We start from the raw sequence: 21,851 nt of genomic DNA, 5'->3' as shown, positions 1-21,851 counted from the left end.
CTATCTATCTATCTATCTATCTATCTATCTATCTATCTATCTATCTACAGTATCTATCTATCTATCTACAGTATCTATCTATCTATCTATCTATCTATCTATCTATCTATCTATCTATCTATCTATCTATCTACAGTATCTATCTATCTATCTATCTATCTATCTATCTATCTATCTATCTATCTATCTATCTATCTATCTATCTATCTATCTATCTCCGCTTTCCCCATCTATAATCTTGACCCATCCACCTATCTTTTCTTTCCTTCCTTTGTTCCTGGTCGTCCTATTATCTTTCTTCCCCATAATCTTTATCTATCTATATCTCTAATCCATCTTCTCTGTCAACAATCTTTCTCTTTTTCCGCTCCGTCCCTCCCACCCTTCCCTTATCGTTATTCTTCCTTTCTTCTATCATCTGTTTGTCTTCCCTGTAATCTCTCTCTCTCTCCCGCCTTCCTTCCTTCCCTTCCCTATCAACCCTTTATTCCTTCTTTCTATCATCCATCTACGTGTTTTCTCTATAATCTTTCCCCTTCCTTTCCTTCCCTTCCATCATTTTTCTTCCTTCTTTCTATCATCCGTCTACATCTGTCTCCTGTATAATCTTTCTCCTCCCTCTCTCCCTTCTCCTCCCTTCCTTCTGTCCAACCCATCCATCCCTTTCTTTCCTCCATCTTCCTATCACTTCTGCCCATCCATCCTCTATCTCCATCTATCTCTCTGGACTTTGGCTTTCAGTGCTAACCACAGCACAGCTACGTGTTTGTCTGTTTGTTTGTTTGACCGGGGAGAAGCCGGCTGGATCCTTGACGTACCCGGGCGACTTCGATCCATCGCTCCACCACTTTGGCTCTCTGCTGGGGCTTCAGCATCCTGTCCCCAAGGCAGGTGGCAATGACGCAGTTGGTGACGCTGTTGAACTGGGAGACGGTGGCCCGGATGCTGGGCGCCAAGTGTTCCTTCCCCTTCTTGTCCCGCTGAGACCAGATGCACCCGAGACAGTGATAAGGCACCACTTTCTTGAAGAGTTCCTGGGGTGGAAAAAAGGTGAGGGAATCCACTCAGCGGGTAAAAAAGGCCCAGACGTGACGGAAAGCGAGGATGGGCCAAAGGCAGCACGGGTGACATCCCACACCGGGGGTGGGGGAAGAGAAGAACTTGGGGGATTGATTTGGGTGGCAATATGACATGCCAATATGACATGCTTAATAAATCTACACTTTTGAGGAGCGTGCCTGCCTTGGAGTTTTCATTCCATTTGGGGGTATCAACTGGAACCCCTGACAGCAGGCGCAGCTAAACTTACAGCATCCATCAGGGTGAACTGCTCGGCCGCCATCTCCGGAGAAAAGGACAGGAATTCCAACTTGCCTTCGCTCAGGCCATTTTCCTCCTCTAACCTCAGGGGGCAGCTGGGGTGATCTATATAGCAAGGCAAAAAAGTAACATCCTTGTTCACACAACCTTCTTACCCCGGGGGGTTCTTCCGTACACCCGTTTCCTAGGGGCAGAGGCAGGAGACGGGTGTCACCCAGGCAGTGCCAGACAGGTGAATCCCCCATCATAAATCCTTTGGAAGTTTTGGGGAGTTTGGCTCGCATCTCACGATTTCATTGGGGTGATCGCCGGAACCCTGACAACGGCAAGGCCAAGAGGTTGGGTTCCGTACAAGCCGTAGGAAAAGGAACCCAGAGTTTTGGAAAAGTTGTTCTACGCCGCTCACCTTCCGTTTCGGCCTCGGATCGCTCCTGCTGCTGGAACTGAGTGAAGAGGATTCGGGCTCGCCTCTCCAAATCAGAGCCGGGGATATTAAGCCTGACATAAATGATCAGCTGCTTCAGGCAGGTGTAATCCGGCGGCTTACGGAAGTCTTCGGAGTATTGATCGAGCCAGGCTCCCAGGATGGAGGAAATGGTGCTGAGGGGATCAAGAGGGAGAAGGAGGCTAAGACTTTGGATGCATTTATTCGGGGAACTATTTTGTTGCTGGGGTTGAAATGGGGGTCCTTGGGGGCTCTCTGAGCTTGGTGGTTTTCTTGTAGACATTTTGAGGGCCTGACTAGGTAATGTCATAAGTGCTAGAAGGATGTGGGGAGAGGAGGAGGAGGAGGAAGAAGAGGAGGAAGAAGAAGGAGGAGGAGGAGGAAGAAAAAGAGGAGCAGGAGGAGGAGGAAGGAAAAACAGGAGGAAAGACTCTTGATGGCTAGAAACATGAAAGAAAGGCAAGACGGCGCAAGAGGCGCTTACTTTTTCAACTCCAGCTTCTCGTCCACCGCCTGCTTGGGGTGATCTCCGTTGGCCTGGAGGTTGAACTTCCCATACCTGGATAGAAAAAGGAGAAAAGGAGGTTCTGTATGCAAAACTTTAAAATTATTATTATTTTTTAACAGCACATGATCGCTATTTGTTAGGTGTGAAGCTTCCTGGCACTATATCTATCTATCTATCTATCTATCTATCTATCTATCTATCTATCTATCTATCAATCTATCTATCTATCTATCTATCTATCTATCATCTATCTAATTCTATGTAACTAATTCTATCTCTAATTCTATCTATCATTCTATATATAATTCTATATCTTTTCTATCTATCTATCTAATCCTATCTATCTATAATACCCTATCCTATCGTATCCTATGACTATTATTAAGTGTTGGACCTTATGATTCTTAACTCTTAAGGAATGTCTCTTTTCTTTTATGTATACTGAGAGCATTTGCACCAGAGACAAATTCCTTGGCCAAACACACTTGGCCAATAATAATTCTTTCTTTCTTTCTTTCTTTCTTTCTTTCTTTCTTTCTTTCTTTCTTTCTTTCTTTCTTTCTTTCTTTCTTTCTTTCTTTCTTTCTCTCTCTCTCTCTCTCTCTCTCTCTCTCTCTCTCTCTTTCTTTCCTTCCTTCCTTCCTTCCTTCCTTTCTTTTTCTTTCTTTCTATCTACCTACCTACACAGACACACACACCTGGATGACAAGCTTGGGCTGAGAGGTGGGGACTGAGCCAGATCGAGAAGGGGTTAAGATCCGACACCACAAGTAAGCAAACATTTGGGGAGGGGGGGGCTAAGGGAGGGGGGTGCTGGAGCTAAAGCAGTAACCAGTCAGACAAGTTTGAGGATCAACTGTTTTAGAGGAACTGAATCCGCTCCCTTGCAAAGGAGGAAGCAGTTTATTCTACTGAACAAGACTGCCCTATCTCTGAAGTTGGCATAAGTTTCACGAAAGGATGGGTGGACAGGTGGAGAAAGAGGAGGAGAAGAAGGGAAGGAGAGAGAGAGAGAGAGAGGAGAGAGAGAAAAAAGGGAGGCAAGAAAGAGAGAGAAGAAGGAAAGAAGGAAGGGAGGGAGGGGAAAGGTAGCAAGCAAGGAAGGAAGGAAGGTAAGAAGGAAGAAAAAAGAAAGGGAAAGAAAGAAAGAAAGAAAGAAAGAAAGAAAGAAAGAAAGAAAGAAAGAAAGAAAGAAAGAAAGAAAGAAAGATGAGATAGATAGATAAGAAGGTAGGCAGGCAGGTAGGTAAATAGATAATAGAGAATATAGATAGATAATAGAAAGCTTCATTTCTTCCTTCCCTCCCTCTTTCTCATTCACCTTTGAATCCGTCCATCCATTCCTCTCTCTTGGAATTAATTTTCCTTCCTTCTCAGAAAGGAGATGGGAGAAGGAAGGCAACAGACGAGAAAAGGAAGGAAAGAATGAGGAGGAGGATGGACGTACGTGCAGACAATATTTTGCCCACGTTCTACCCATTGCCCAAACTCAAATCCTTCCGAGAGTGGGGACCCATCCCGCCACTGCTCGGGTCTTGAGCCGGAGGGAGAAAGGATTACCGGTTGAGCAGCAGATCCAGGACCTGCTTGGTGGTGGCAAACGCCCGGTAGGTGCAGAGGAAGATGGTCACGTAGGTGGAATCGTTGCCTTTGAATGCCGAGACCAGGTATTCCACCAACTTCTCCAGGGTGCCGGCTTTGATCGTCCGCACTTTGCACGTCTCGTAGAGGTTTAAGGCTGACTCGTTCTCAAACTGCAAAAGGGACAATCATGAGGAGGGGAGTGTTGCAGCCCCTCCAGCAGATGAGGGAGAGGAGGAGGAGGAGAGGAAGAGGCGTGGGAGTCAGGGTCAGCATCAAGGGAACTTGGGAGCTCCGAGGGAGAAGAGGGAATTGAGCTGGCAGAGGAAGGGGGGGGGGGGGAGGGAGGGAGGGAGAGAGAGGTGCAGCCTGGACTGTCCGTCAACCCTCAGATGGAGAGTCAACAGTCTCCAGGTCTGGAGGTGGCTGATGAGGAAGAGGAGGAACAGTTGAGTCCAGTGCCTGACACACGGATGCGCAGAAGGTAGAGGAGAGGAGAGCAGTGGAAATCTATGGGCCGGTCCTTGGGACGGAAGAGCCACCGGTGCTAGAGAAGCCCCGCTCTAACTCTGGGGATAAAAGGCAGGGGGTGGAGATGAATAGGTGTGGCAGGCAATTATTCATCTCCTGGACAGGCAGGCATGTTAGCCAGCGGACACAGTTTTATTACACAGGAACTCGACTTACAACCGTTTGGTTTAGCGGCCCTTTAAAGTCACAACCCTTTGAAGTCACAACCGCCCTAAAAGGAAGTAACTCGCAAACGGTCCTCGCCCTAAACGGCCAGAAAGCAGCATCCTCACGTGATCAAAATCGGGTGTTTGGGCAACCAAGCGCCCAACCATGACCGTTGCAGCACCCCAGGATCACAAGCAAAGTCAATGAAGGGAGATGGATTCATTTTAACGACTGCGTTATTCTCTCAACGACGGCAGCGGTTTTCTTAACAACCGCAAGGTCGGTAGAATCCGGCTCAGCTCACTTAACAACCCCCCCGGCTTAGCCATGGAAATTCTAGCCCCAGCAGTGGTCATTAAACCGAGAGTTCCTGCAAGGCCCCCCCTTGGTCTACTCTACAGGGCACGGAGCGTGTTTTCAACCGTGCCAGAATCGAAACGACGCCTTCTTCGTCCTGACTCTCGGCCAGCTGTTTATTTTTTCAGCTGTGCTTGCGTGGTTTGAAAAGGAAAAAAACTCTTAACCTTTTTCAGTCTCCTCTGGAGTGGGCGGGATCTTAATTAGGGCTTATTTTGGACGTACATGTAAAAATCAAGCTAGGACTTACTTTCAGGGTAGGTTATATTTTGGGGGGAACGGCGGGGGGGGAACCAAATAAGCCACCCGCCCGTGTTTCTTACTACAGCCCTGCGAGGTAGGCTGGTATTCTTAAACCCCAAGGATGAAGATGGAACTCACCCCCAGCCATCGCTGGCCTTTGTTGGCCGTGTGATGGAGCTGAACTTTCCGGAGGGAAATACTATAAATCACGCTGTCTTCAAACTCTTCTCCGATCTCCTGAGTTGAGCTCTGGAACGAGAAATGACAGGAAATTCTTTCTTTTTTTTGTTCCTCCTCCCCTTCAAAACAACAGGTAAGTCCTCAACGTGGAATCACGAGGGAGGCCAAAATTCCCGTTAAGCCAAGCGGGACGGGTGCGAAGGGGAGCTTTGGCCCGTTTTAACGACCTTTCTTGATACAGTCGTTAACCGGATGGGCACAGTGGATGCTCAGCGAGTCACCTGGTCATTAAGTGAACCTGGCTTCCCTGTGGATTTTCCTTGCCGGAGATCACATGACCCCCGGATCACTGCAACCGTCATAAACAGGAGTCAGTTGCCAAGCATCCGAATTTGGATCATGCTGCAAAGGTCATAACTTTGACAACTTCCTTCCTTCCTTCTTTCCCTTTCTCCTCTTCCCTCCTTCCCTTTTTCTCCTTCCTTCCTTCCTTCCCTTCCTTTCCTTCTTTCCCTTTCTCCTCTTCCCTCCCTCCCTTTCTCTCTTTTTCTACTTCCTTCCTTTTCTCTCTCTCTCTCTCTCCTCCCTCTCCTTCTCTCTCTCTCTTCTTCCTTTTCTCTCTCTCTCTCTCTCTCTCTCTCTCTCTCTCTCCCTCCCTCCCTCTTGAATTTGGGGCAGGGAAAATACCCTTGTTTTGCTTTATGGCATGGAAACCTTTGAATAGCTTTTCATGTCTTTTCAGAAAGGCGCAGAGTCCACAAGAAAACCATTCCGCATTCTTTGCATCGCAATCAAAAGCCAAGATCTCAGATTACTTTCCCTCCCACTAGTCCCCGTTGCTTCTTGATAAATACTGTACAAAAGTACAATTCCGAGGGACTCAGAGGACGGGGTTGACATACTAATTCCTGTTTGAAAGTTGCTGAAATTCCTTCCTGATGATTAAAAGCCTGGTGCTGTGTTGCAGAACAAATCCTGTTTTCTACACCGCTGGAATTAAATGTCCCCGCAGAGATTGCATTCCAAAACAAGAGGCCTCAAGTACAGAAAAACATAACCCCAAGTTTTAACCATTGCAACTTCCTTCCTTCCTTCCCTTTTTCCCTCCTTCTCCCTTTTATCTCTCCCTCCCTCCTTCTATACTCTCTTCCTTTCTTCCCTCTCCTTCCCTCCCTCCTTCCTTTCATCCTTTCCTCCCTTCTCCTTCTTCCCTGTTACTAAGTAAGGCAAATGTTAATTGAGTTATGACCAATTTTGACAACTTTTTTGCCACCTTTGTTAAGCGAATCCCATGGTCATTAAGCAAATCCCCCATTGACTTCGCTTGGACTAGAAGACCTTCCTAGGTCCCTTCCAGCCCCAGCTATTCTATTCGTTTCTCAACGCCCCTTCACACAAACAAATCTGGAATCTCCTTCAACCAAAACATATCACACACACACAAACACACACACACACACACACACACACACAGAGGGAGCATCCCCACGTAGATCAGGACTCCAGCCGACTCAGGACTACCCAGGAATCACTCCAGTGACAGTAAAATCAAGTCATCATTTCGTCTTCTCGGACGTCTACGTCCGTTCGATGGGTTTTCCCTCCTGCAATTTCTCCCAAGCTTTCACCCCGTTTCCTGGAAATGGTTGGCTGCGAAGACGCCAACCTCTGCAGAAGTGGGGAGATATATACATGTATACACACACACACACGCACACACACATATATATATATTAAGCAGAAACAAGGGCCAATTCCTGGAAAAAGAGTTGGGGACGTTGGCACACAGTGGAGGAGAGGGGAGAGAGAGAGAGAGAGAGAGATGATTTATGTCTCCGTGATTTCGAAGAAGACACCGCAAGGCTTTATCAAGAACGGATGAATCAAGACTGGAAACCTGACGGAGCAGATTGAGTCAGGGATTCACGAGGATGCTTGGCTGGCCGGAAGGAGGGATGCCCAGCTGGCTAAGTGCGCGCGCCCTCCATTTCCTTCCCCCTTTTTTCATCCAGAAAGCTGAAGAAAGCAGTTTTAGGGCGAAGGGTATCTGGGGAGAGAGAGAGAGAGAGAGAGAGATCTTGGCCCAGGGGTGAAGGAGGAATTTGGAGAAGCTGCCACAGATTCAGCGCACGTGATGGGAACCTCGTGTTTCGGGGGCCGGCCTGTGGATCTCCCTGGCGCCTGGCTCAGCGCTCTCTCCCTTCCCCTGTTTCTGCTGAGTTGGTCCCTTTTGCTGCAGTTTCCCCGAAATGGGAGGAGGAAAACTCAGCCTGGCATCTGGGATGGAGTGGGAGGAGAGAGAAAAACAACGAGAAGAGAGAGAGAGAGAGAGAGAGAGAGAGAGAGAGAGAGAGAGAGAGAGAGAGAGAGGACATTGCAACGGGAAGAATGGTGCCAAGATAGAATCTGGGGGCATCCTGGCAGCCTTGTCTGAATCGGGGCTTTGAAATCCATTTTTTCCCCCTTTTCTTTTTCTTTTGGCCTGGTTCTGTTTTTCCCCCCTTCGATTGAAGAAGCCATCCCACCGTTACCGGCAGCAGTTCTCGACTTAACAGCCGCTGGGAGAAAAAAATGGGATGTACAATCGGTGCTGGGTAGCAATATCTCGAGCATTCCCGGGATTAAAATTCAAGCTGCTTAGCAAGCCAGCATCTCCTTACGACGGTGTTTACACTTTGCAACCTCCCCTTGGTCCATCAGGCCAGGTCAATGGTGTGTGTGTGTGTGTTGGGGGAACTGGATTCGCTTAACGTGATTCAGAAACGGTGTAGAGTCTCCCATTTGGGCAGCGGGGGGGGGTTGGACTAGATGACCTACAAGGTCTCTTCCAACTCCGATGATCTGTTATCTGATTCACTTAACCCGCCGTGGCACAAAGGCTGTTAAAAATCAGTCCATTGACAAGCATCCCAATATGGATCGCCTCCGTATGTGTGTGGTTTTTTTTAACGGTCGTAAGTGTGAAGAATGGTCCCGAGTCAGTTTTTTTCAGTGCCGTTGTCGCCTAAAGGAACTTTAGGTTAGTCTAGGACTCCCAGTCAATCTTTCCACGGCACTTTTTGAGATCGTCGAAGGGGGGGAGGGTTGGACTAGATGACCTACAAGGTCCCTTCCAAGTCTGTGCTAATTGCCTTGCGGCACAGAAGTCATCGATATATATATACAAAATAATTTTTTTTCTTAAGTGCCTCTTTGGGCCCAGAGAGCGCCTTTTATACGGTGTTTTTTTTTGATGACGAAGGCCCGGCGATGCCACAGACGCTAAATGGATTGAGGTACCCGCCATTCTGCCCAGAAGGTACTTAAAAACCGGCTGGCCTCGAAATCTATCTGCTTAATCTAAATTTTGGCAGGACCGTCGGGATGCGGAGAACTACCAGCCAGAAATCCCCTGATGGATGGGCTGGATCCACGAGAGGCGGATGGGCTGCGTTTTGTCGCATAAAGCCCGAAGGCGCATCTTCCTCCTCCAGCCGCCAAGTTGGCCGAACGACTTTGTGGTTTGTGCATTTGGCCTCGCCTACCCAGCAGGGTTGTCGTTAGTGTAGAATAAGCAGGGGGAATACCCTGCAAAGGCCGTGTTTGGAGAAGGAGCTGAGGCGCAGATGGACGTATTTATGGGTTGGATTGGGGTTCTTTTTGCTTTTGTTTTATTATTAAGTTTTTTATAAATAACTCAAAGTTGGGAACATACTTAACCCTCCTTGTTCCTATTATTTTCCCCACAACAACAACCCTGTGAGGTGGGGTGGGCTGAGAGAGAATGATTTGGCTCAAAATCACCCCAACAGGCTTTCACACCTAAGGTGGGAAACTAGAACTCACCGCTTCCTGGTGATTGGCCCAAAGTCACCCCGCTGGGCAGGTCACCAATGGTGATTGTGTGACACACACACACACACACACCCCAGGACAATGCAACGATCATAAGTATGAGGACCAGTGGCAAAATCACTTTTGGAACGGTGCAAACTGAGGACTTATTCTCTTCCACTTTTCGAACTCAAGAGCTTGCAATACGACACAGAAAACGCAGACGAAACCTGTTTTCAGTCATTTCAGAAGAGAAAATGAGAGAGAAGGGAGGAAGGGAGGAATGGGTGGATTTGCCTGAAGAGAAGTCTTAAAATGAATCACAACTTCCTATTATTCAACCACCTTCCGTTCCTGTTATATAATTGCATTCTTTGTTTGGTGTTACTCTGGTATTTTTAGGCCTCCTTTGCAAACGCTCCGGGCACACAACCTCATCGTAAAGCGGAAACCATGCAAAGGGGCTGATTTTTTTAAGCTGCTGTAGCTGTTCATTTTCTCCCCTGGTCGGCTCTGCAATTTCCAACCTAAGATCTTCAGCCTTGAGGGCTAGAAGCTTGCGTGTTTTTTTAAAAAAATGAACAAACAAAACACCAGGGTCATATCCGTGTTTAATTGCAAGAAAAAGAGAGGAAGATTCTCACAGTTATCCCCCATTCCACAGGCAGTTTTCACCTGCCTCGTGATTCTGATTATAAAAAAACAAAACAAAACCTTTTATATTTCAAATTATTATTATTATTACGGTTGGTCACACGGTCAGGGAGATTTTTTGGCTGGGCTGTAGTGTTTTTAATCTCCCTACTCAGCCCTTCCCAACATCGCACAGGCGGATGTTATTTAATAAAAATGTCAAAGGCCTTTTTATTGTTTATTATTATTACCGTTATTGTTGTTATTTTGTTATTGTTATTATTATTATTCCTCAGTGCCTTTCAGGTCATTTCAATTCTTTCCCTTGGCATCTGGGAAAAGAAGACTGAGGGAAGAAACAGAGTTTCCGTCCCGGAACAAAATAAAAATAAAAACAACTATATTTTCCCAGCAGTTCCCATGCAAATGGGCCAATGCAAATCTTTTCACTTTAGCAACTCGGTTTAAAAAAGAAAGAAAGAAGGAAGGAAGGAAGGAAGGAAGGAAGGAAGGAAGGAAGGAAGGAAGGAAGGAAGGAAGGAAGGAAGGAAGGAAGGAAGGAAGGAAAAAAAGAAAAGAAATAGCTAGCAGTCCCGGATGGAGATAAGAAAGTGTAAATTAAATTTGGCAAAAGAAAACTGCACTGTTCGGCATGCGTTGAACTCCTCCCTCCAACCTATCTTGGTTTCTTCTTGCAAAGGAAGGAAAACCTTCAGCGAACATCTGTAGCTCTGCGACAGTCAGCTAAAAAGTCCGTGAGTCAACAAAGCAGAATGGAAAGAAATAATAATAACAACTCCCCCTCTTGGTGTCCAATTCACAGAATCTGGTTTTGTTCTTTCTGAATGAAAGCTTTTTTTAAAAAAAAGGAACGATGACAACAACTACAGGCAGTCCTTGACGTATGACCACCCCGGAGCCGAACGTTTACGCCGCTAAGTGAGACAGCTGTTAAGGGAGCTCGGTGCCATTTTACCACCTTCTTTGCTGCAGCGGCTAAGGCAATCGCTGCAGTCGCTAAGTTAGTCGCACGGTTGTTAAGTGAATCCGGCTTTGACCGGGCTGGTCAGAAGGTCGTAAACCTTCCAGGACCTTCCAGGACGCTGCAACCATCGTTAAGTGTGAGCCGGTTGCCAAGTGTCTGAATTTTCGATCGCGCCACCACGGGGAATGCTGCGAAGGTCGTAAGTGTGAAAAACAGCCACAAGGCACTTGGTTCAGTGCCGTCGTAAATTTGAACGGTCACTAAACGAACTGTTAAGTCAAGGACTAACTGGGTTACATCCTCAAGCACAACCACCACTCAAGGGCATCTCTGGGAGTTACACAGATTTGTTTTGTACTCCACAATGAATGACACACAAGAGATGAAGAGAAAAAACAGCCTTAATCCATCAGGAACGGTGCAAAATTTTGGAGGAGGAGGAATTTTTGTTACCTAATAGAATGAATTGGGTTTGCGAGAAGGTTGGGAGTCAGCATTTTTGATATTTCTTCTTGTTCTTTCTTCCTTCGCTTCCTCTTCTGCTTTCCTGCTTTCCCCTCTTACTTTCTTTCTTTCTTCTCTTTTTACCATGTTCTTTTGCATTTTCCTCCTAGCTTTGAACGCCGTAAAAATAAAAAAAAAGCTATCTAATAATATTTGACACCCCTCATCCCCGTCTGGTGCTAGAAGCTCAACATTACATTTTCTGGAGTCTTAAATGAAGAAGACGGGGAAGAAAATAAATGAAAAATAACAGAAACAGAGACAGGCAAAGCTGAGAACAGGGTGTCCCGTGTTGGAAAGACAGGGAAGGGAAGGAAAGGAAAAACATTCCTGATTTCACTCACAAATTCCAGAGCATGCAAAGCTTGGCTCCCCGTAGGGCAGCATGGCCCTAAAACAGGTTTTAAATCCAGACTTAATCGCAAATCCTTCTCCTATGGCTCTCCTTCCCTTCCCAAGCAAAAAAACGGAATTCTAAAGAATTGGAATTCTAATTCTCTTAGCTGCCAAAGGGACGGTTGCTAGGGTAAAAAAAAACAACAATTCAGAATATTTCCACCGCTGAAATCCCAGCCCTGCTCAGATCCCCGTATGCACAGAGATGCGGCTGGCTTTCGGGGCTCACAATTTGGGATTTTGTCACCTTGCTAATTTCCCTGCCACGGGTTTTGGAGTGAAAGCTCTCTGAGGAGCCGTAGGCCAGAGACTGTAGACTATCCAGAATGAGCCCTTTACTAATCACCTCTACCTGTTAATCGCCTGCACACATTAACAGAGAGATGCAATCAAGATCAAGTGAGGTACTAATACCACTCTACAAAGCCTTAGTAAGCCCACACTTACGATGCTGCATCCAGGTTTGGTCACCACGTTATAAAGAAAGATGTTGAGACTCTAGAAACGGTGCAGAGAAGAGCAACCAGGATGATGAGGGGACTGGAGGCTCAAAGATACGATGAACGGTTGCAGAAACTAGGCCTGGCTAGTCTAGGGAAGAGAAGGACCAGGGGAGACAGGATAGTTGCTTTCCAATATTTGAGGGGCTGCCCCCAAAATGAGGGAGTCAAGCTATTCTCCAAAGCACCCGAGGGTAGGACAAGAAACAAGATGGGGGGAAACAGCCTATAACGAAGGAGGAATTTCCTAGCAGTCAGAACAATTAACCAGTGGAATGGTTTGCCTTCAGAAGTTGTGGGGGCTCCGTCCCTTGAAACTTTCAAGAAGAGACTGGACTGCCATCTGTCAGAAATGGAGTAGGATCTCTTGCTTGGGCAGAGGGTTGGACTAGATGACCTAAAAGGCCCCTTCCAACTTTGTTAATCTGTATCCTTCAGATCAAAGGAAGAGAGACCAGCAACTCATCAAACAAAGCAACACAGAATGTTCACTTGAGGCCTCCATGATGACCTCACTTCCAGCACATTATGGCATGATCTAACTTTCTGGAGAAGTCTCTAAGGCCAGGAAAAGCGGAAGAGAAGAGAAGAAGAGGATGACGATGAGCAAGGGTGATAGGGTCAAGGGCAATCAGTTCATTCTTGAAAGAGCTGAAGGATTAGGTTAGAGACGGATCATCCAGAGAAGACCTACTACATGTGGCTGCGAAGAGTTGACGTGTTGATGAGTTGACTCATTTTCAATTAATCAACCTTGCTCTCTTGAAAAGTCTATAATGCTGGGAGAGATGGAAGAAAGGGCAGGGAAGAAGAGGGTGGACATCAACAAGGTGGAGATGGACTCAGTTAAAATGGCGATGGAGGCATCCTTGGAAGAGTTGAAGGACCCGGTTAAGAACATATCATAACAGAGACAATCCATGTCTCCAACTTGATGGCACACAACTCATCTCTCTACACCGAGTTGATGGACACCATCCATCCATCCATCCATCCATCCATCCATCCATCCAGGTGATGGGTGTAATATTGGAAGATCCAAAGGAGCAGGATTTCCTCTCCTGAATATTCACGTACTTATTATATTCAAAATTTATTTTTCATTTTTATCATGGTGTGCAAAAGACGCAACTCCCTTTGGCTAGGTTACAGTCTGATGGATTGTGTGACTTGCAGGAAATGTCTTGAGTCCGCTAACAAAATGAAGGGTCTCATTCCTCTCAGACAGATTAATCTGTTATTTCATTTATGCAATCACTAAAGACTTGAACCACGCTTTGTGGAACCTGTTAATCGTGAGCACGAAGGACTTGGAAAAGAAGATGACACGTTGCTTGAAGAAGCTAGCAATTGTGCAAACTACAGACTAGAACCTTGATGACATTTGGCTCCTGGAAGCCAGTAATTGCAAAAACTAAGGGCTAGAACGCTGATGAAGAAGTTTTTGGAACTGAGTAAGTGCAATAACTAAGGATTAGAACCCTCATGATATTTTGCTCGTGGAACTTTGTAAATGCAAAAACTTGAGGGCTAGGGACCTTGATGATCAATGGTTAGTGGAACCTAGTCATTGTGACACACACACACACACACACACACACACACACACACACAGCTTCGAGCTTGACACCCATGCCAACCAGCTCTCCGGCTACAAGGCAGGCCTTCGGAGTGCCCATCCACCTTGGGATGAGTCAGAACAAAACAAACAGCGATTGTGGCCCTTTCAATCCTCTTGAATTGCAAAATGGGAAAGGGGGGGGGTTCAATGAACGGTGGTAACCCCAGTTTCGCCGTGGTTTCTGTTCCACTCTCCCGTCGTGGAGTCGAGCCACAAAAGGCAGCCAGTCTGAAATGGGGGAGGGTGGTGGGTGAGAACAAGGCAATTGTCTTGTTTCCGAACGCCATCGCTCTGCTGAACAACTAATTCACACTGTCAAACTATTGACCAAGACTGTATTACTATTCTTATTCTCATCCTTCCTATTCCCCGTCTCTTCCCACTTATGACTAGAACCGTGTTGCTTGTATCAACTAGACACAAGAACAGTTTTTCCCCGAAAGCCATCGCTCTGCTAAACAAATAATTCCCTCAACACTGTTCAACTATTTACTAAGTCCGCATTATTATTACTATTAATCTTCCCATCACTCCTTATCACCCATCCCCTCCCACTTGTGACTGTATGAGTGTAACTTTGTCGCTTGTATCCTTACAATCTATATGGACTGCTTCCTAGTATGATTTGATGGCTTATTGTACCCTACGACTATTGTTAAGTGTTGGACCTTATGATTCTTGATGAATGTATCTTTTCTTTTATGTACACTGAGAGCTTATGCGCCCAAGGACAAATTCCTTGTGTGTCCAGCCACATTTGGCCAATAAAAGAATTCTATTCTATTCTTTACAATTTATATTGCTTTATTGTTCCCTAGTAATGATCTGATTGCTTCTTAGTAACCTAAGTGTTGTGTCTTATGATTCTTGATGATGTATTTTATTTTCTTCTTTATGTACACTGATACAGAGCGTTGTGAGCCAAGGAGCCACCAAAGCAGGGGAGGAGGAACAAGATTTACACCCAGGAGTGGGGGCACCCTGGCAGTGCCACCCACCCACCCACCCTGCTGCTGAGCCACGAGCTCTGCATTTCTCCCACCCTCGGCGGGGTGGGGCCAGCAGCTGCCCGGCGTTTGGGCGTGAAACGTTTGCTGCAAAGGTCCTGAGATGGAAAACCTGACCCCGATACCCCACATCTCACCTCGCATCTGTGCACATCTGGCTTGCATTACGAGGGGCGTTTGCTTCCTCGACAACAATTGCTTTGCGTCTCGCTGAGGGGAAAGGAGGGGGAAAAAAAAAGAATTTGCAGCGAAGGAGCGCCAAGGAATAATATATATGCGCTTTTAATCCACGTCCCATCGGGAGAAAGAAAAGGAGGGAGATAGGACTTGCTTTCCGAAGAGAAAATAATTAAAAACGGGGCTATTCCTAACCAAAGAGAGAAGCAACCTGGAATTAAGGAGAAACCATCAAGAACAACTTGCCTTCAGAAGTTGTGGCTGCTCCAACACTGGAGGCTTTTAGGAAGAGATTAGACAACCATTTCTCTGGAATGATATAGATCTCCTTCTTGAGCAGGGGGTGGGGGTTGGACTAGAGGACCTCCAAGGTCCCCTTCCAACTCTGTTATTCTATTATTCTGTTACTAGATTAACTGTTCTAAGTTGAGCACTGCCTGTGTGTGTGTGTGTGTCGATCTGAGAGGGCAAGTACAGAGTACACACACACACACAACCCCAGACCATGCAAGGAAGTCCGTGACGGTCTGGTGAGCCGGTCTTTAGTCTTTTAGGCCAGCAACGTCCCCTCTTGCGATACCTCCAGGCGAGAGCACTAAAAGTTTATCTGGAGCCGCACACTCGCAGCCCTGTAATTTAAGAAGGAAACACCGTCCTTGTCGTTATGGGAACAAATAGCTGGTTACACCCAGGGACCTGCTGACGGCTTCTTCAGCCCAGGCGTCGCTCCGAAAGAAAGACTTGTAGACCTCTAGGGCTGAAAGGGAGCCTTGGAGATCTTCTAGCCCAACCCAAGGAGACCTCATGTGGGATGTTGCATCCCGTTTTGGTTGGCACAATGCAAACAAAAAAAAAGAAAAAAGAGAGAGGTTGAGATTCTAGAAAGAGTGCAGAGAAGAGCCACAAAGATGATTAGAGGGTCTGGAAGCTAAACCCAAGGAAGAATTGTTGCAGGAACTATGTCTAATTTAAAGAAGAAAAGGGTTAGGGAGACACAATAGCAGTCTTGCAATATTTGAGGGGGTGTCACAAAGAAGAGGGGTGTGTGTGTGAACCTATTCTCCAAAGCACCCTGAGAGCAGGACAAGAAATAACTGGAGGAAGCTTATCAAAGAAAGATCCAACTTGGAACTAAGGAGACATTTTCTGACAACAATTCATCAATGAAATAGAATTGCCTTTAGAAGTTGTGGATGCTCTCATCATCCCTGGAGGGTTGTTGTTTTTTTAAGAAGAGATTGGACAACCACTTGCCAGAATGGTATGAAGTTTCCTGCCTTCTGGGCTGGACTAGAAGACCTTCAAGGCCCCTTCCAGACCGATGAAGTTGTGTAATTTACCTTAACATGCTTTACAAGCTACTGAAAAAAGGATCAGCGCTCAATTCCCATTTTGGTTAATTCAGCTTAAAGTCGGATTTCTTCTTTTTTTTCCCCCATGGTAGCTTCAAAAGTTGGACTGGGCCTATGTTTGCCCCCAGATGGGGAGGAGGAAACGGGAAACAAACTCTGGTTATGGCAACGTTGAAAGGCTTAAGAGGAAAACAAACCAGAATTGGTTCAGCTGCGGTTCATTAAAAGGGCACTAAAAATAATATTATTTTTTTAAAAAAAGGATCCTGGATGGTTGACTGAAGAGTTTTCTTTCCAAGCCTCAGTCTTTGTTGCATGACACAGCACAAATCTGTCTTTCTCAACACACACACACACACACACAAACTCACAGCATCTACTACGCTCAGTTTGGTGGGGCAAAAAAGCTCAGGGGTGTTTTTCCTGCCTTCCCAGGCGCCGCTTGGAAACTGACCGGAGATCCTAGCTGGATCTGCAGGGGGGAAACTGCCCTCCATGCATAACCCACCCCACATCACGGAAAGATGCTTGCAAGTAACATGCAAAAAAGTGCTTCTCTCTCCCTCTCTTTCCTTCTTTCCTTCCCTCCCTCCTTCCTTCTTTATTTTTTCTTATCTTTCTCTCTTTCTCTCTCCCTCCCTTCCTTTCTCTTCCAGAGGGGTTTGGGGGAGAGAGGAGAGCATTCTGCTTGAAATAACCCAACCTCCCCACCTCAAAAAAATAAATAAATAAATAAATTTGGCAGCTGTGGGGTCTCAAGCAACTCCCAAAGTAACTTCCACGTCCTCCAGCCTGGGAATGAAAGAAAAATATTAGCAGCTGCACGAGTGACTGGGGCCATTTGAGTACAAAGCTCTTAAGCGTCTCCAGAAATTAAGAACCAAACAACTGGGGTGAAGGCAAATACACAAGCCCGACCCCAAAGTAGATGGGCTATTCTGAGCCTTCGGAATGCGGGAACCCAAAGCCAGCCCCAAGGCTCTAGTCCTCGTGATTCGCTCCCCTCGCCTGCCAGATGGAGGCTGGATTAGTGAATCGCAAAAGGAGCCTCGTTTTGTGGGTGAGTCAGGCGGGGGTCTTATTCTCCTGCGGATTTTCTTTGCAGAAGTATTTTTAGAAAATGGGGCACGTGGCTCTTTATCCTGGGTGGATCAGGCCCCAAATAAGACACCCCCCACACCCCCCTGGAATTCTTCACACCCAAATATAAAGTGGTCCCCACAGGCTCATCAATCCTGTGACAGGGAATACCTTACTCCTTCTTCCTTTCCTTTCCTTTCCTTTTTCTTCCTTCCTTTCCTTTTTCTACCTACTATTCTTCTACCTTCCCTCTCCTTCCTTCCTCCCTATCTTTTTTCTCCCTTCCTTCCCTCTCTTGCCTTCCTTCTTTCCTTCCCTTTTTTCTTCCTTCCTTGTCTCTCACCTTCCTTCCTTTCCTCCCTTTATTCTTATATCTTCCCTCTCCTTCCTCCCTCCCTATCTTTTTCTCCCTTCCTTCCCTCTCTTGCCTTCCTTCTTTCCTTCCCTTTTTTCTTCCTTCCTTGTCTCTCACCTTCCTCCTTTCCTCCCTTTTATTCTTCTACCTTCCCTCTCCTTCCTTCCTCCTATCTTTTTCTTCCTTCCTTCCCTCTCTCACCTTCCTTCTTTCCTTCCTTTTTCTTCCTTCCTTGTCTCTCACCTTCCTTCCTTTCCTCCCTTTTATTCTTCTACCTTCCCTCTCCTTCCTTCCTCCTCCTATCTTTTTCTCCCTTCCTTCCCTCTCTTGCCTTCCTTCTTTCCTTCCCTTTTTTCTTCCTTCCTTGTCTCTCACCTTCCTTCCTTTCCTCCCTTTTATTCTTCTACCTTCCCTCTCCTTCCTTCCCTTCCTCCCTATCTTTTTTTCTCCCTTCCTTCCCTCTCTCGCCTCCCTTCTTTCCTTCCCAAAGGCTGTGGCTGAACACCATTCTGCACCAGCCTCCACCATACAAAAACAACACACAAAAAAGGCAAAAAAATAAAATAACAGGCAAGGAAAGTGGGAACGGAAAGGCAAAGCTGCTGAATGCATCCGTGTTCCTCTCTTTTATTCCCTCCAGCCCTCCTCGGAGCTGAGCTCGCAAGGACACGCGCGCGCGCACACACGCACAAAAACCCCAAACAACACCCCTTTTGTGATGCTGGACTGAGGGATCCCTTGTGTGGTGTACCCAGGGCCTGCACGCAGCTCCCGCAAAACTTCCCTTGCTGAATGTTTGGCTGCCCTTGGCTGGTCGAAGAAAAAATGGCAAGGGGTGGAGGAACGCTCCAGATTTGGTTCTCTTGCTGGAGAACAAAAGAGCCAGAGAATCAGAAGGGGTTGGTTTTTTTGGGGGGGTGGGGAGGAAAGAGGGGGTCTCATCGGGCCGGGTGGGATTTAAATAAGCCTAGCTCCAAAAGACTTTCAGATCAGAAAAACAGGAAAATCAACATCCGAGCTTGTAAGCCGCTTTTAGTTCAATCCCTCCACTCACGAAAACCTTTAAAGGAGGCTGAAGGCTGTTGTCCAAACCAATTGCAGGATAATTCAGTTGGAAGGGACCTTGGAGGTCTTCTAGTCCAACCCACCTGCTGAAGCAGGAAACGCCACTACAGACAAATCCATCCCCTTCTTAAAAAACCTCCGATGTTGGAGCATTTACAACTTCTGGTGGCAAGTTGTCCCACCGATTAATTGTTCTCACGGTCAGGAAATTCCTCCTTAGTTCTGGGTTGCTTCTCTCCTTGGTCAGTTTCCACCTGTTGCTGCTTGTCCTGCCTTCAGGGGCTTTGGAGAATAGCTTGACCCCTTCCTCTTCTTTGGGGCAGCCCCTCAAATATTGGAAGGCTGCTATCAAGTCACCCCCCAAACCTTCTCTAGAGTACTAGACCTACAGAACTCCTGCAACTGTTCATCGCATGTTTTAGTCTCCGGTCCCCTCATCATCCTGGTTGCTCTTCTCTGCACTTTTTCTAAAGCCTCGACATCTTTTTTTTATAGCGTGGTGACCAAAACTGAACACAGTAGTCAAGGTGTGGTCTTACTAAGGCTTTAAAGCCAGTTTGTGAGCCCTGAAGGCTGGGTTTTGCACCGCAAGCTTGGTGAATCGGGTCACGGTGGGAACTCAGGCAGCGGGGCTGGGTTCGAAACCTGAGCCATGTTAGTTTGCAGGGAATAAACAAGAAATGTATTAAATGAAGGGAGCCTCTTGCATCAGGCCAGCTGGGATTTCTGACGTTGAAATGATGTCCCTGATTGAGAGAAGCTGACTCCAAACAGGTGGAAAATATGTAATTATAGTACAGGTAAGTCCTCCACTTACGGCCAAAATGGAGCTCTGAGATTTCTGTGGTGCAGCGAGACATCTGTTTAAGTGAGAAGGTCGCAAAAGGCGATCAAATTATCCCAGGTTAAGAGAAAGAGCTTGATTCAATCTCCTGGCTATTCTTCCAAAATTACCTTTACAAACCCTGATCCGAAAACACCAATCTGGAAATGGCTGCCATTTGCCAGAAATGGTGTAGGGTCTCTCGCTTGGGCGGGGAGGGGGTTGGACTAGATGACCTACAGTGACCCTTCCAACTCTGATTATCTGTAAATGCACTTTTTCAATATTAAACCCCCCCACATACAAAAAAAAAAAAAAAGGCTGACCTTCTCTAACCAGCCTTCCCAGAGATGATAAAATTGCAGAACAGGCTGGGGAAAAAAATAGGTAAAACTGCAACAACAATTTAATCAACGTGGAAATAGTTGAATCAAAGCCAAATCACGCGGGTTAAATATCTAGTTTTGCATGCGTGTGTGTGTGTGTTCATATTAAACAGGTCCAACTTTTTACATTGTTTTGAAAGAGATCAATTAATCCAATATATATTCTTTGTGATCGGCTTGGATGGTCAAGAATGAGGAGTTTTAGCCAACTAAAGCAAAGTTTATATAGTCAAACTGACCATATGAAGAAAAAAAGGAGAATGCATGTTAAGTACATGATGAGAAACGTGGTGGACAAATTCAGGATAAAATTCCACAATTCGAGTTGAAATTCTAAGGCAATTGTTTGACTCCGACGGTATCTGGGAGGCAGCGGAATAGCAAAACGCAAGATGACCACGAAGAACAATGACTTTTGAGTATTGCACCACAGAGGGTTTTTCAGCAAACTCAGTTATTCAAATCGGGGTAAGGGAAGTGACCGGAAAAATAAAGGGGAAATAAAAAAGTCCTCTCTTAAATATTGATGATGTTGACACATAATGGAAAGAATTTTTTAACATGATGTTCTGGTCAAAATCCCAACAAGGCAGAATTCATTGTTTGCAGAGATAAGCAAAGTTCCAACGAGCAGGGAGGTCTTTTCACCCTTGTTCAAACTCTAGAAAGTTCTAACTTTTCTTCTCAAGCCACCAAGCGCCCCAATTCGGGTGTTTCGCAGAGGGGAAAATATTCTTCGGCGTTTTCTGATTAACAGCGGCCATTCAATGGAACAACAACAAACAGCCTCTTTTCTAAATGACCCTTTTCTTCCTTGTTTTGAACAAAAAACAACTCCTCCCAACAGCGTATCAATAAAGCATTAGAAAGGAACAGCGGAGTAACAAAAGAGAACGAAAGCAAAGCTTACACAAAGATGAGAGGGATCTGGGGGAGTGTGGGTCTCCGTTTGTGTCGATTTGCAACATTAAAGAAGGAAAAGGCACAGATAGTCCTTGTCTTAATGACCAACAATTGGCACCTCCGTTGTTAAGCAAGTCGGGCCTTTTTGGGGGAGGGCGAGGCCACCGTTGAGCCAATTCCTGCAGCTGTTAAGTGAATCGCACGTCGTTAAGCGAATCTGGCTTCCTCCATCGACTTTGCTGGGAAGGTTTGCAGATGGAGGTTCGTGTGGCTCTCCAGAATGCTGCAACTGTCACATATACCGGCCAGTTGCCAAGCAAACTGAATTTTGATCATGGGATTGCGCGGGAACGCAGCGACGGTCGTAAATGTGAGGACTGGGGTTACAAAGATCCTTTTTTCCTCCCCGGTGACTATGTAACTTTGAATGCGGGGGGTGTCTTTCTCAGAACCCGATCCAGCCAAGAAAGAACCATGTGCCCAGTTTTTCTAGACCACGAGGACTAGAGCCTTGGGTTCCCACATGTTTTTTTTTTTTTTTGAAATCCAGCATCTTGCAGCGGAAGGGAGGGGAATGGGGGAACGGGGAGGAATCATGAGGACTAGAGCCTTGGGGCTGGCTTTTGGAGGGGTAAGGCTCATAATGAATGTTAGCCTTCCCTAATGATAGAAAAACTTAAAGCAGCCAATGAAAATGACTTTTAAAAGTTTAAAACAATTCTTTAAATGACCCTTTAAAGTTTCTTTAAAGGATAAGAGGTTTGTTTTGGGAAAATAGCCAAGGGGAATTTGGTGATCCTATCCTGTTGTTAGTGACAAGATACCGAGATACGTTTCCAACCAAACCTCTGGAGTTTTGAGCTTTGCATAAACTCGGAGAATTGTAATTTAATCCGTAAAGTGTACTTAAAACGGTTGTGTTTATCTCTGTTGACGCTT

The 21,851-nt window shown here is 46.1% G+C and overlaps 1 protein-coding gene across 7 annotated transcripts in view; it reads right to left on the bottom strand.

Moving 5' to 3' along the window:
• The window catches only part of RALGDS (ral guanine nucleotide dissociation stimulator), a 61,128-nt gene that overhangs the window by 13,812 nt on the left and 25,465 nt on the right, over window positions 1–21,851 (bottom strand). For 6 of the 7 annotated variants that reach the window (XM_087914476.1, XM_087914477.1, XM_087914475.1 and 3 more), the window contains exons 2-7: window positions 5,271–5,381; window positions 3,834–4,027; window positions 2,250–2,324; window positions 1,727–1,920; window positions 1,310–1,425; window positions 819–1,034 (exon numbers count right to left, since the gene is read on the bottom strand). In XM_087914476.1, coding sequence (XP_087770602.1) covers window positions 819–1,034; window positions 1,310–1,425; window positions 1,727–1,920; window positions 2,250–2,324; window positions 3,834–4,027; window positions 5,271–5,381 — 906 coding nt within the window. Of the gene's footprint in view, window positions 1–818; window positions 1,035–1,309; window positions 1,426–1,726; window positions 1,921–2,249; window positions 2,325–3,833; window positions 4,028–5,270; window positions 5,382–5,593; window positions 5,690–21,851 lie in introns of those variants that run through there. The other variant, XM_087914474.1, reaches the window with a different exon arrangement.

Source organism: Pseudonaja textilis, chromosome 17 (genome assembly GCF_049901715.1).
Source record: "Pseudonaja textilis isolate UNSWEBS1 chromosome 17, rPseTex1.2, whole genome shotgun sequence".
NCBI classification, from domain to species: Eukaryota; Metazoa; Chordata; class Lepidosauria; order Squamata; family Elapidae; genus Pseudonaja; species Pseudonaja textilis.
Note: the sequence above shows the minus strand (reverse complement) of the source record. Positions and strands in the feature narration are given on the sequence as shown.